The sequence below is a fragment of the Hemicordylus capensis genome, chromosome 4 (assembly GCF_027244095.1).
Source record: "Hemicordylus capensis ecotype Gifberg chromosome 4, rHemCap1.1.pri, whole genome shotgun sequence".
NCBI lineage: Eukaryota > Metazoa > Chordata > Lepidosauria > Squamata > Cordylidae > Hemicordylus > Hemicordylus capensis.
Genome location: NC_069660.1, coordinates 104,804,334 through 104,818,733, shown reverse-complemented (window position 1 = coordinate 104,818,733; position 14,400 = coordinate 104,804,334). Strand labels below are relative to the sequence as shown.

General features: G+C 40.9%; 1 protein-coding gene across 13 annotated transcripts in view; it reads right to left on the bottom strand.

The window, feature by feature from the left end:
* Positions 1 to 14,400, bottom strand: part of PDE4B (phosphodiesterase 4B) — a 442,933-nt gene that overhangs the window by 106,426 nt on the left and 322,107 nt on the right. For all 13 annotated transcript variants that reach the window (XM_053250556.1, XM_053250551.1, XM_053250550.1 and 10 more), the window contains one exon: positions 1,490 to 1,684. In XM_053250556.1, the coding sequence (XP_053106531.1) occupies positions 1,490 to 1,684 (195 nt within the window). The remainder of the gene's footprint in view (positions 1 to 1,489; positions 1,685 to 14,400) is intronic.

The following is a 14,400-nucleotide window of genomic DNA, read 5'->3' as shown; positions in this document are numbered from 1 at the left end:
GGGGTTAGGTTCCAGAATGGACAAGAAATGTTTTTAAATCATGAAAAAACAGGGGCTGGGGGGAGTCAAGAATCACTGAAATGTTGTACTATACCATACTACGTGCGGGTGTATATGTGACCAGTAATGCCCCACAAATCCACGAAATGCCCCCTAAAACTGTGGAAACTTGCAGAAAAAATGCTTTAAAAAAATGAAATGAGCCACATGAATGAATGATTGATTGATTGATTGGAACCATTGATGATGGCTCTTCCTTACAAAATGGTGGCCGGAAGCAACCTCTGCGGTCACTTCTGGCCCTCTAGGAACTGTGGATACATGGGTTTTAACTCTTTGGTTATATCTAGGGATAATGAAAATGGATGTCAATTAAGGATGTGCCCAAAATGTTTTGGAGGCCATTATAGAAGCCTCTGAAACGTTTCGGCCACAGGGACCGTTTTGGATTTCAGAGCTGGTGGGGGTGCTCCCTTAAGGGTGGGGGAAGGTGCACTTACCCCTCCTCCCGTATTTTCCCCGCCGGCATTCTGTTGTACGTTGCTGTCCTTGGCCGGAAGTACCGGGTGCATGTGCATCTATCACATGCATGTGCTCCCAACTGCTGTGCATGCGTGTTTACATGACAGACACATGCATGCCCGGTACTTCCGGCCACTTCTGGCCGAGGATGGCAACAGGGCGGCAGGGAGGTATGCTGGCACACCAAGGGGCTTTGATACATCGGTGCACTGGCAGGGAAAATGTGGCGGGAGGGGTAAGTGCACACTCCTCCACCCTCAAGGGAGCATCCCCGTCGCCTCTGGAAAGTGGAGGAGTGGTTCCGGGCACCTTTCTAGTGTCAGTTAGACACCTGCAAATGCACAAAAACACGGATATACAGTCTGTGTATAATGAGGTTTGCCTGTATACACATAGGGTCTAGTCACACCTTCACCTGAATGCCTGGAGGTTAGAAACTGGGACATGATCATGCTTCCCCCTCACAGGCACATGTTCAGTAAACATGTAGAAAGGGCTCCTTTCTTTGCCACTCAAATATTACGTATAGATTTGATTTTATTCTGAAATGTTTTTAGGGAGTTCCTCTGGCTAGTGTCTACATTAATTAGGCACTGTAGACATATGAAATTTTTTAACAGCACAGAACCTGATTTCTAGCTTAAAGACAAGGCACACAAATGAAGAGGAGTTGGAAGAAAATGCAGAATTAAAAGATGAGTTTTAACCAACTGGACTGATCTTCACTTCTAAATTATATACAGCACCTCTAAATGAACGCCACTTAATTAGTTTAATACCACACGTTGATTTTTGCAAGACCATGTAGTGCTGCATAGATCTACATCTAAAGAAGCCATGATCAATCAATGCCTATATTCAATAGCAGTCTGTTCATTTAATCACAGCTCAATGCATAACCACAGGTCAGCAGTTTAGTATTATGTATAAAGCACTGCAGTGTGAGCACTGTGAGACATATACTTACTGTTCACTTGGAAGAGATGAATTCCTGGACATGGTCTTTGGTGACAGGTCATAGTCACTGTCTGATCTATAAAGAAATGACTCTCGTCGCTGGCTGTGCCCTGGAAAAGTGGTATGTAGCACAAGTCCTGAAGAAGAACCAGCCTGAGCGTCCAGAGGGCTACGTCCTGGTGATGGGCCATTTTCCACATCAAAACTGTGAGAAAGATACATTGAGGTTACAAGCATATTTATCACCTTAACAATGGCCTCATTTACTCCTTTCAAATATACACAATAGTCATATAATTCACTTGGCAATTAGACCATTCTCTGGGCCAGGGGCGTAGCAAGGTTGGAGTGGGCCTAGAGACAAGATTTTAAAATGGGCCCCGCCCCTCACTGAAGCTCAGCTCATGAAGTAAAGAAATCTTATGAGGCTGAATATTGGTAACAAAAAGCATAGTAATTATATATCATATGTGCCACTATAGAACATCAGCCTAAATTATTTTTTTTAAGGTTTTTAAAATTGTGGACAAGTCATTTAATGGTACTAGATAAAGACGTGCTGTTCTGGTAGCTCCAGGTCTTAACACTCACATCAATTTCGGAGGATGAATACAATTGAAGGAAGCCCGGGCCGGTGTGCAGCTGGGGGAGTCAGTTGTGTGACTTGCCTCTGGGGGGGCCCCCCAAGGCAGTGGGCCTCCAGACAACAGTCTCCCCTTGCCCTAATTTAGTTACGCTCCTGCAACTGGGAAAACGTGGAGGTAGAAATGCCTTCTAACCCATCCAAATAAGAGTTTCTGGGGGTAAGCCCGAGCAGTAGTGTACTGGAGGGCTGGGGTATAATATTTTAAATAAAATAAATAAATGGTATTGCTTTAGCATGTTGAGATCCTTAAATGAAAGAAATATAAACCAAAGCCAGATCGTGTGTATACAATTCTTGGTAGTGTTAATTGAATTTTAAATTTTTATATGATGTATGATTTTAGTCATGTTAAGCACACATGGCAATCCTCAAATTATGAAATATAATGGATAAATTCACAGATATCAATGGGATCTTAATTGCATTCACAGATAGGACATTAACTTAAAGGCATTGACTGGACTTTTGACTCTTTTAAAGATTAGGATAGAAACTCACTGTGCGGTGGGGGTGAAGTATCATTTTTTAAAATGGCCATTTTTAGTGTCCCAAAAGGTCATTTATTTTTACAAGAATCAGACACTAAACATGTAATTCAGCAACATGCATGAATCATCAGACAGCCACAAGCTGGGCAGAATACGTTCTAACAATTCTCAAATGCCAACAGAAACAAAATTAATATATGAAAAGGGAAACTCCATGAGTATTAGCAGACCCATTCACATTGCTACATATCAAAGAGTAAGGCTGATAGGAAAAAAAGTGTTAGGAACCCAACCAGGCAAGGAAATATATTGAAATTGATGTGTAGCACCAATTCTAAACAAACAAAGGAGAAAACGGTTTGAAAGAGACTATAGCCCTGTGCAGGTGTCCAGGAGAATGCCACTGAACACACAGGGCTTGAAATGGGACAGAAGCCCCCTCCCCCCCGCCCCGCTGCCCATCACTCACCCTTCTGGCTCCACTCTTCATGCTTACTGCAGTGTTTGTCTGAAGAAACGGATGCTATAAGTGTAATTGTGCACCTTCTGAAGAGACGAATCCCATCAGTGTGTGCCCTAGTCTCCCGATTATGGGAAGGTGTGCAGTCATGTGTACAGTGTTTGTCTCTTCAGACAAATCCTGCCGTAAGCATGAAGAGTGGGGCTAAGAGAGTGAGTGATGGGCAGGGGGCAGGACTTCCAACCCATTTCAAGCCCTGTAAGCATGTTCAGCAGCCAAAACTTAATTTGAAATAGGATTCCATAGGGATTAGTCACAAGAAATTTATCCAAAATTCCAAAATCAAAAATTAAAACCATCAATTTGGGATAGCTGACACTTGAAATCAGCCTTTATAATTCAGTCCTGTGACTGACCTCTCATCAGGCTTTGGCCAAGCTCCGAGACAGACTGCAGCTAGGAGTCTGACCCAGGTGCAGGCGGATAAGGATCAAAAGGGGCCAGAGGCAGTAGTGATTGAAGATGGGCTGATGGTTAGGTCCTTCATCAGGCAGGCAAGGCAGGCTCAGATGAGGGAGTCTGTGCAGCTACTCTGTAGGATATGTTGTCCAAACTGGAGATCAAGCTTAGGAAATATCTTATATAGGGCCAGACTACCTGCTTGAGGGCTTCTTTTTTGATATGCCACCCTCCAAGCGCCTTGTGCCTTTGTATTGTTACACTACCCAAGACAGAACAACCAAAACTTAATCCCCGAGCATTGAATCCCACTTCAACTCTCAGGTACAGGTAGAATTTTTCCTAGGGTATAGCAAGGTTGGAAGGACCCTGGAACAATAACTGAAGACGGACTACAGTAACTGCCCACCAGTGCATCTTCTCCTGCCTCCACATCTTTGCTGTATTAAAAACGTAAACACATGGTGAAAAACAAAACATTCTTGTAATGACCTTTTCCTCACTCCTATGCAAATAATATCACACACTCCCCATGCATGCAGACACGCACACTTCTGTGTCCACATTCCCCTGGCTCAGAAACATTTTTTAATATCTATTTCTACCTACTACAATTACTTCTTCTATAAATACAACATCAACAGTGAAGAGTGAAGAGCAAGCTGTCACCTAGCTGGTGGGCCCTCCTCCCATGTGTCCCCTTTTGTTCAATTATAGTTATGCCCCTGGATTTTTCACTGAATCTGTAAGTGGATAATTAAGAACTGTCTTGCTGAATCATCAGACCAAGGCTAATTGAGTTGTTGTTTGCAGCAACACTCAACCTTGCCATCAGGGCAATATATCTACTACACAAGGCACTACATATACCAATAACTTTGCCATTCATCATGACTGCGCTCCCACTTAGAACTGACACTGTGTAACTCTTGCTATATCTTTTTCATAGGCCATTAGCTCATTAATAAGGTAGACAAGTGGCTATGGTAACTTAGAATGAGTAATAACTCCATTGATTTGTTAATGAAAAAACAGCTAATAGCCTCATCTTTTCAAAACAGTTCTGTCTCAAAGTGTTGTTCTGAGGTGCTATATTAAGCCCTAATTTTGAACTGATAAGGATTCCCTTCTCCCATTTTCTTGTCAAAATCAACTTACTCCTACCTATAATTACTGATGACTAGATGAAACTGATTCAGTATGGGTGTGATTATTGCCTTAAACCTAAGCTGTTTACATATTCAACACTTGAACTATGTCTATTTAAACTAACAGCTCAGAACACGCAAATTGTACCATCTGCTGCAAAGGAAGGTGAAAAATATCCAGATTTTCTAGCTGAGTCACCCTTTATTCTAAATCAAATAGCCTCAAACTCCTCAGCCTTTCCTTACTGGAAGATGCTCCAAACCCATGGTCATCTTAGTTGCTTTTCTAGATCTTTTTCAGGCTTGTGAGAGAACCAAAACAGTTGACCAACCCAGAGTTTTCTACCACATGATTGCTTGCCTGTCTATATACTAAAAAAGTGGTGTGCAGGTTGGGGTCTTTACTAAATGCTAAATTTAGTATTTACCATTTCTCATATGGTTAAATGGACATTTGTATTAGCAGTCCACAACTGATGACAATGACTGGGGAGGTATTTCTTCAATCTATAGTTTCATGACTAGAGTTTTCTTTTAAGGAATGACTTACTTTTCCTGCTTTTCCTTCGTAGTTGTCCAATTTTGCAATTCTAAATGTTGTTTATGTGCTTTGAAAAATATAAATCCTTCTGGTTTTCATGAGATTTAAAAAACGAAGCCTTTTCTTTATGCTTTTATTTGAGATGTTTTCTTTTCTGAGAAACTGAACTGTGGGTATTCCAGAAGGCATAAAATACAAGGTTGGATTTATGTAATGAGCTAAAATTGTGTTATCTGTTCCTGCTACACAATTAAATGTATAAAGAATATTTTATGATTGGAATTCATTCTGTCATCTTAATGGTTGGATTTGTATTTTATATGTATCACTGTATTAACTTCACAGGAATTACAATGCAATCATAAGTGTTAGATATTAATCTCCATGAAACATATCTGAAGTGGTTCAAAACATCTCAACCTGTCACTAGCCCATTTTCTAAAATGTATATGGATTAATAAGGTTTCAAACTGGAAAGTTTAAAAAGTACTGATAAAAAAAACCCATATATTTAATGGTTTAACTCCTTGGTAAGGAAGTTATTAGTGGGAATAATGGACATCTGGTGGAACGGTGAGAACCAGTGGGACACTGTTATTCCTGGATACAATCTCTACAGAAAGGACAGGGAGGGGCAGATTGTGGGTGGACTAGCAGTATATATTAAGGAAGGGATAGAATCCAACAAGTTAGAAAAACTAGGAGGACCATAGTCCTCCACAGATGACAGAGTCATCTGTCATCATAATGAGTCATCGTAATGACGTAAAGAGTCATCATAATGACAGAGTCATTACGGGTGACAATACGAGGACTGAAAGGAAATGTGTTACTAGAGATGTGCTATTGTCTTCTGGATCAAAATGCTGAGAGTGACCTGGAGTTTGAGAAGCAAATCAGCAAGGTGTCAAAGAGAAACAGAGCTGTAACAATGGGTGACTTCAATAACGCTTATTTAGATTGTGGAAATTCACATATGGGTTTTGACAGAGAGGCTAAATTTCTAGACATGCTAAAAAACTGTGGTGGTCATGGAACCAACCAGAGAGAAGGCAACCTTGGACTTACTCCTGAGTGGTGCCCATGACCTGGGGTGAGATGTCAGAGTTGTAGAACCATTGGAGAACAGTGACATAGTGTTATCCAATCCAGCTTATACATGAGTGGCACATTGTCAAGGAAATCCAACACAGATGCATTGGACTTCAGAACAGGAAACTTCTCAAAAATGAGGGGAATGGTAAAAAGAAAGCTGAAAGGGAAAGGCAGGAGGGTCAAATCCCTCCAGAAAGCATGGAACTTATTTAAAAACCGTAATAATAGAAGGTCAGTTGGAATGTATACCAAGAGGGAGGAAAGGTACCACCAAGTTCAGGGGGACACCTGCATAGCTAACAAATAGAGTCAGGAAAGCTATATAAGGGAAGGAGACTTCAGAAAATTGAGGTCTTGCCCAAATGAAGATAACAGAAAAGAACATAAACACTGGCAAAAGGAATGCAAGGAGACAGTAAGAGATGCAAAAAGAGAGTTGGAGGAGCATCTAGCTAGAAGTGTCAAGGGGATTAACAAAAACTTCTTTAAATATATCAGAAGCATCTGGGTCTTTTTAGTTTATATAAAACTATGCATGGAGTGGAGAGCGTGGGCAGATATAAAATTTTCTTTCTCTCTTACAACACTAGAACCAGCTGTCATCTCATGAAACTGAAGGTTGGGATATTTAGGACCAACAGGAAATACTTTTCCACACAGCACATAATCAATCTATGGAATTCTCTGCCACAGGATGTGGTGATGGCCACTAGGTTAGATGGCTTTAAAAGGGGCTCCATGACAAAGTCTATGGAGCAGGTCTAACAATGGCTACTAAGGGCAGGTCTAACAATGGCTACTAAGCTGGTGGCCTCTAGCCACCTCCAACCTCAGAAGTGAGATGCCTCTAAATACCAGTGGAAGGGGAGCAACAGCAGGAGAGAGGGCATGCCTCTCGCTTGTCTGTGTGCTTCTCAGAGGCATCTGGTGGGCCACTATGTGAACGGGATACTGGACTAGATAGGCCTTGGGCCAGATCCAGCAGGGCTGTTCTTATGTTATTCACATGAATTATCATTGAAGTTATGAAGCTCTAAGGAGGTGTTATACTTATTCACATCATTAGCTTTGATTGTAATAAAACTGGTTGTTGTTCACAGCCCTTTGCTTTCCCTACAACACTATTAGCTTTTTATAGTGTGGTAGCTTTTAGAAAATGCACTACCACCAACAGTCACACATGCTTATTTATTATATTTTAAGAACTTCAACTATGTTTCATGTTGATCCCTAGGAACCTGACAGAGCTGCAACAAGCAAACAAATCTAATTTGCTCAAAGAGTTCATGGAATGAGATCTGAAATCTGCTGTGAGCCCAACAGAGAATGTTTTAACAGCTGCAATTATCTTTGAACTCAGAAGAACTCCTATCCCATACACTAAGCCCTTCACCCTCATATCCCTTAAGGGAAAGGCTGGGAAGCTGAGTTTATTGGGATAGTAAACACTGACAAGCTAGAAGTCAGTCTAAAATCTCCACAAAAACTGCAGGACAAGAGATGATTCACTGCTGATATCTGATTCCAAGAATTCAGGTAAACAAGTTCATATAGCTATTATAGTAGTAGTACGTTTATCGCGGTCACAGACCAGATTAACAAGCTAACAATTAATAGCATTAATAAGAAAATTCAGGAAATTTCAAAGTTTACAAAATCACTAACTGTTCAAATTACTAATACAGTCTTTACAGAGCTTCGACACCACAAAACAGAACTTTGTCACATGATCTGAAATCACAGGTTTAAAATTGGCCAGCATAATTTCCAAATAAAATTGGTCTGTGTGACCAGGATAAATGGCTAAAACAGGAGCAATAAATTTAGTGTGAGCGTCCTTATAAAACTGGTAATAAAGAATAACATGGGTGGATAGCCATTATATTTTTCTAGTAAAATTATCTTCATAATCTACACAACACTATTTTATTTGTTTTATTTATTTATATCTATGTAAATCACTTCGGGAACTTTTCATCAGAAAGTGGTATATAAAAATTCATCATCGTGATCTGTCTTGCTACTCCATTTAAGCCTCTATTTGTTTTCACTCATTTAACAATCTAGCTGACCTGTACAGAGCATCTGTGCGTTCTTTGGGGCCGGCTGTTTCCCCCTCTCTCTTGCCCCATCACTAGCAATGTTATCCCTTTTTACAAACACATAAACTCCAGTTTCTACTTAATTACACAACAGCTTCATTTAACAATCTTTCCAGATATTAATATAGTTGGAAGGTGAAGAATGAGCAAAAATTTCCTGATTTTTAAATAAGATAAAATCAGACCAAGTGGTAACAAAAAGAAAAGAAAAGAAAAGAAAAGAAAAGAAAGCATTGGGATTAGCTTGAGCTGATCAAAGATCAATAACGTGGGTCAGTTTTTCTGATATAGCAATATGCCACATTTCCTGGTACCAAGTGACAAGGGTAATGTTCTTGTTTTTCCAATGTTGTGCAATGGACTGTCTGGCAGCTGTTAGCATAAATACTATCAATTCCTTAGATGACAGCTCTGAATTGGCTTCTGAAAATATATTTAATAATGCCAACTCTGGTCTCATACTTAACCTCTGCTGTATAATTTTGCTCATCTCTAAGAAAACCTCTGTCCAAAAACAAAGAACACTAGGATATGACCACCATAGGTGAAAATACGTTCCCCTAGACCCACAGCCATTCCAACAGAAAGGTGAAATGCTCTTATTCATATAAGCCAATCTGGAAGGGGTCATATATCAACTATGGAAAAGTTTAATAAAATTCTCTTTAACGCAGGCTGAGGATGAAGCCACTGGATTCCATTTCCATACCTTGTTCCATTCTAAATCAATAATAGTCTGCACTAAATAAATTTCCCAGTTCAACCTAAGGCCAATTAAAGGATTGTCTATTTGATTTATTATAATATCATACAATTTAGCAGACCCTGGAGTTTCTAATATTAATATTTCAAACTTAGTCAGCTTTCTATTAGCTTGTTTTATTGTATCTGGATGGGAAATAAAGGACTTAAACTGAAAGAAATTCAGCCAGGAGTGACACATACTCATGAACATCTCCCATACTGGATCTAAATCAATTGGTTTATCCAAATAGTTAGTTGCCTGGTGTGCAATAGCATGAAGTACTCAAGAAGGTGTATTAAAATCAATATAAGGGGGGAATATGATGGAGCAAAAATCTTATACCATTCCCCCCAGGTCTTTTTAACAATTAAAAAAGGATTTTCAATAGTTTTGAATCTTTTGGGAAAGTCTGGCATTAAAAGCAGGTTACTAATATCACCAGAGAATTGTTCTTGAATCTCCATCTTAGCCTCTGATTTTGCTATTAGCCAAATAATGAATGAAGGTGCAAAGCTTCATAATAGGAAACTAAATGTGGAACTCCAAAACTACCTTGGAGTGTTTTTGTATATAACACGTTGTTAAAGAACCGCAATTTCCCCCCAGAATTAATAAAAACATTTTAAACCTTTTGCCCACAACCCAATGTAAATTTAGACAATTTAATTGGCAAAACCTGCATTTAAAACAGTAATCTTGGAAGTAAATGCATCTTTGTAGCAGGTATCTGACCCATCAAGGACAGAATGATACCTTCCCAATTTTTAATTTTCTTTTTGGAGAGTAGTTCAATCTTTTAAGCTGTGATAGATTTTTAGATATATAAACACACAAATATTGAATAGCTTTTGTGATTTTGGGAACCCCTAAAGAATTTACTAAGTTGTTTTGAAATTTAAGACTGATTCCAGAACAAAGAACAACAAAAAACAAACAACACCCCCCCCACCACACACACACACACACACACACACACACACACACACACACAAAGATATGGGATATATGCTTGTGGCATAACAGCTATCGCCCCCGCCCCAACACCTACCCCATATTTAATGGCCAGATTTCTATTCACACTTTTTGTCACTGAATTTAAAATAGCAGCAAGGTTTGTGCCTTTATCTGAAACTCATCTCCCTCCTCAATAATCAGCCGAGACAGAGCATATCAATATGACTGATAAACTTCTGGCATATATTAAGTCATTTTTATAAACATGTGGATGATTCTACATTTAGCTATAAAGCATGAGGAATGGCTAGTTGCAATGACTGTCGGCAGAGATGCGGGTGCTATTCTCCAAACTTGGGCTTGGAGAAGAATTTGGGAAGGGTTCAAACATGTGGGAGTGAGAGGAAGCAAAGTAGTAGGATTATAGAAAGAACAAAGAGAAGAAAGTCCTCTCTTCCTCACTTTCATTTGCTGCGACCACTGTTGGCTCCTTCTAGGGACTGGTAAGTAAGGGGTGTGGGGGTGTTTCTTTAAAAGATGGGGCAGGCAGAGAGGATATTTTTGCAGTGGGGACTGGCACTTTAAGAGCCTCAAACTGGCTCATAATTTTTTTGGGGGGAGATCAGAACATTTCCTATCCAGTTTGCAAGCACGGGGGGGCTCATCCATCTTTAAATGGCCATGACCTCCAGGATCATATACCATAGGTTCCCAACCGGTAGTCCTCCAGATGTTTCTGAACTACAACTCCCATAAACCCTAGCCACAACAAACTGTAACTTGGAATGATGGAAGTTGTAGTTCAGCAATATCTGGAGGACTACAATTTGGGAACCTCTGATCTAGACCATTTCTAAATCACGTAATATCCTTAACAATTAATAAACATTTCCTTGTTAAAATGAAAGTAACACTGGACCATGCCACCCCCGTTGTCATTAAGAGTGCAGATGTTCAAACATGTTTTCCGTGTGGTGAATTACAAGCAGCACATGATGGTTCCACCATATGCTAGACACCAAGAATGCAGTTCTTTTAGCACTTGAGAATGTTATCTTGTGATAATCACCACATATCCCATTAAGCTACCCTAAAACACAGCAGAGTCATATGATTTGGCAAATGTTGCATATGATGTTGCAAATGTTTGCCTCAAAGAAAGCACGGCTGGCTCACTGATAATGCCTGGTGAGGCAGTCACCTTAGGCAGTGGATTGGCAGGTGCAATGGTGCCCTGCATACATCTCCACCACTACAGGTTGTCTTGGTCTATCCCTACCCTACCTGGCAGCAGTGAAAAGGCATCACTGTTGCAGCTCCTGCCCTCCCTCCTCTGCACATTCCTTGTCCTATCCATCCTACTGTTCTGTTCCCAATCCAACCTCTGCCTTTTCAAAAGGCAGTGTGGAACATTTAGGAAGTGGTGGCTGAAGTCACCATCAGGTAAGGGGACATGTGGGATCAGGTAGGGGGGCATTCTTCAGGATTAAAGAATCTGTGGGACTAGTTAGTAACTGGCTTGGAGGTCAATCACTTAAAGAAAGAGTTAGGACAGGAATCAAAACTATTGATACTTTGAAAATAAATTCCATTCCATTGCAGTTTCATTACCAGATACTGCATTTCTCCATCCACAGACAAGAGTGTCACACTGCACTTCGCCAGTGTGCTATCGTGCAGGCCTAATGAGCCAGCAGACAGAGTCTCTGATCACCAGACTTGGATTTGGATCTAGAGTTAATCAGCTATTACAAGAGTGCTTTTCTCTAAGGAAGAAAATGGCCACCAAAGCAAGCCTTTGCAATAACAGGATGGATCAGGCATGATTCTTGCCAATGCAAAGATGGATCATCTGCAAAGAGCTTGTCTGACTGTGTCATGCAGTAATGCTTGACCATTCCAAGATGACAAAAGGCTTGTAATTTCATTTTTCTTCATCCCCAGTTACATTCAAATATTATTAAAACAGGAAGTAGCAAGAGTGGAACAACATCACAATTTCTGAGTTATTCATGGGAAAGATGGCATGGCAAGGCTGAATGCATCTTGAGGGCAAAGAGTGCAGAGGAGCGCCGTATAGTGCAGTGTTCTTCACTGCAAGGCCTGGGAACCAGCAGTGGCTCCCATCAACTCTAAGAATGTCTTCTTGACTAATTATTAGGCCATGGGCAAACAGAAGTGCCCCTAGGTAATTTTGGAGCCAAGGCCTAAAGGACTTTGGAGCCCCTACCCTCCGCAAATTAAGCCTGGGTGACCACACCACCCAGGACAGACTAAAGAGGATTTGGGGGGGCCCAGGGGAGGCCCTGGATTTCAGCCCAGAAGTCCAGGGGTAAGAACACCTCTGTGTGCAAAGCTTTGGCTGATGCTGCACACTCCACACATCTCCACATTGGCACCATGAGGCAACTGTTCCCACCACACAATGCTCAGTGCCAATGTAGTTCTTTTAAGGCAAACATGGACTACACTTCCCAGCATGCCATGCATGCCTTCCAAGACCATGCTGTAGTGCGACACGGCTTTGTTTCTCTTAAAGGGATGTGGGGGAAAGCACAGCACTGTGTGGAGGTTGGCACGGTGGGAAATGGCTCTCACATTGGAGGCTTTTTGCCTCACTTGAAAAACAGTGTCTTTAGTACTTTGAAAACGTTTATGTGTACACGTGTACACCCTATAGGAATAGGTAGTACTTTGAGGTATGCACATACATATGTGCAGAATGGGTAGAATTCGGTCGTGGGGGGAATATAGAAATCAAATTGTGCTTGCATGTGAAATGGGAAGGATTGAGGAGAGATTTTACTGAGAGACAGACTAGGGGAAATTATGGAACATGGTGCACCCCTATACTTTGGCGGCTCTGCATGGTGCCAAAGAAGAAGTATGGAGTATTCAGTTTCAGCCAAAACGTTGCACATGGCCTAAGAATTAGTCAGTAAGTATAATGAATGAAAGGATAGGAAAGCGTGGTGTGAATGACTAAATATTAAGGGTGTGTGTGTGTGTGTGTGTGTGTGTGTGCATTTATGACTTGAGAAGAGGGCTGGAGATGTGGAAGGTAGATGTTCCACTAGACACTAACCCAAAATCTGCCAGAATGCCAACATTATTTAGAGCCCCTGCCATTTGTGGGGAGGGGGCAATGAGTGCAGCAGTGAAATTCAAGGGGGGCAGAATGCTTAACGAGAATGGTGACAACAATCTTCTCAGTTGATTTAAAGGTGAAAAAGTTCATCGACACAGCAGCAGAAGTGGAAGAGCAGTGTGTATGTCCCCACTAGAACCATTTTCCTTACTGGAACGCTTCCCAGTTGTGACACTGTATCGTCCCCCGAGCATTCTAGGAAAGAAAATGGCACCCGCAGGGAGGCAAATGCCACTTTTGTCCACTGCTGCATGACTAAGAAGAATGCCACAACCCGTTCTCAGTAAGCCCCCAGCCCCCTGCAGACTTCCAAAGGACTTTCAAGGCCAGCCCCATTCCTACTGAAATTGGCTCCATTTCTGATGCCAACAAAAATAGCTGTGGAAAGGCAGACCATTTCACTCCAGCCCTAATCTCATGCATCATGAGATTTTTTTTTAAATTAAAATTTTAAGTTAATAATATTTTTTAGCTACCAGCTTCACTGTAGCAAGCCAAAGTATAATGAGAAGAGGCCATTGAGGTAAACTACCAGAAAACTAAAGTACTGGTATTTGCCAAACGCCCCAAGCCCCATGTATGGAAAATAAATGGCCAATTAATTGAACAAGTTAAAATATTTAAATACCTTGGCATAGTATTCCATGCTTCGGGAGGCCGTCAGGCCCACCTGAACTATACCATACAGAAAGCCCAGCTTTCGGCCAACTTAATTAGATCTTTTTATTTCACGAAGGGCGCTGCATATATACCTGCTGCTATTAAACTCTTTGCAGCTAAAGTACACCCACAGCTTACATATGGTGCACAATTGGGCCCTTTCTGCAATTTTTCACCTCTGGAGGCCATACAGACAAAATTTCTTAGATCCATCTTCCAGGTCCCAAATAGTGTCTCAAATGCTGCTATTAGACGGGAGGCAGGCCTCTATACTTTGGAATCGGTTTATTGGAAATGTATTTTCCTATTCTGGTTAAAATTGAAATTCTCACAAGTGGGATTAGTCCCTCTTATTATGACCGACTCCTTTGATTCGAGATGGAAACAGTCGCTTAAAATAAAATCTCAACTCTATGGGATCCCACTTGAAGAACTTGTTAGGATGGGATCTATTACAGCTACGAAGGTTATTAAA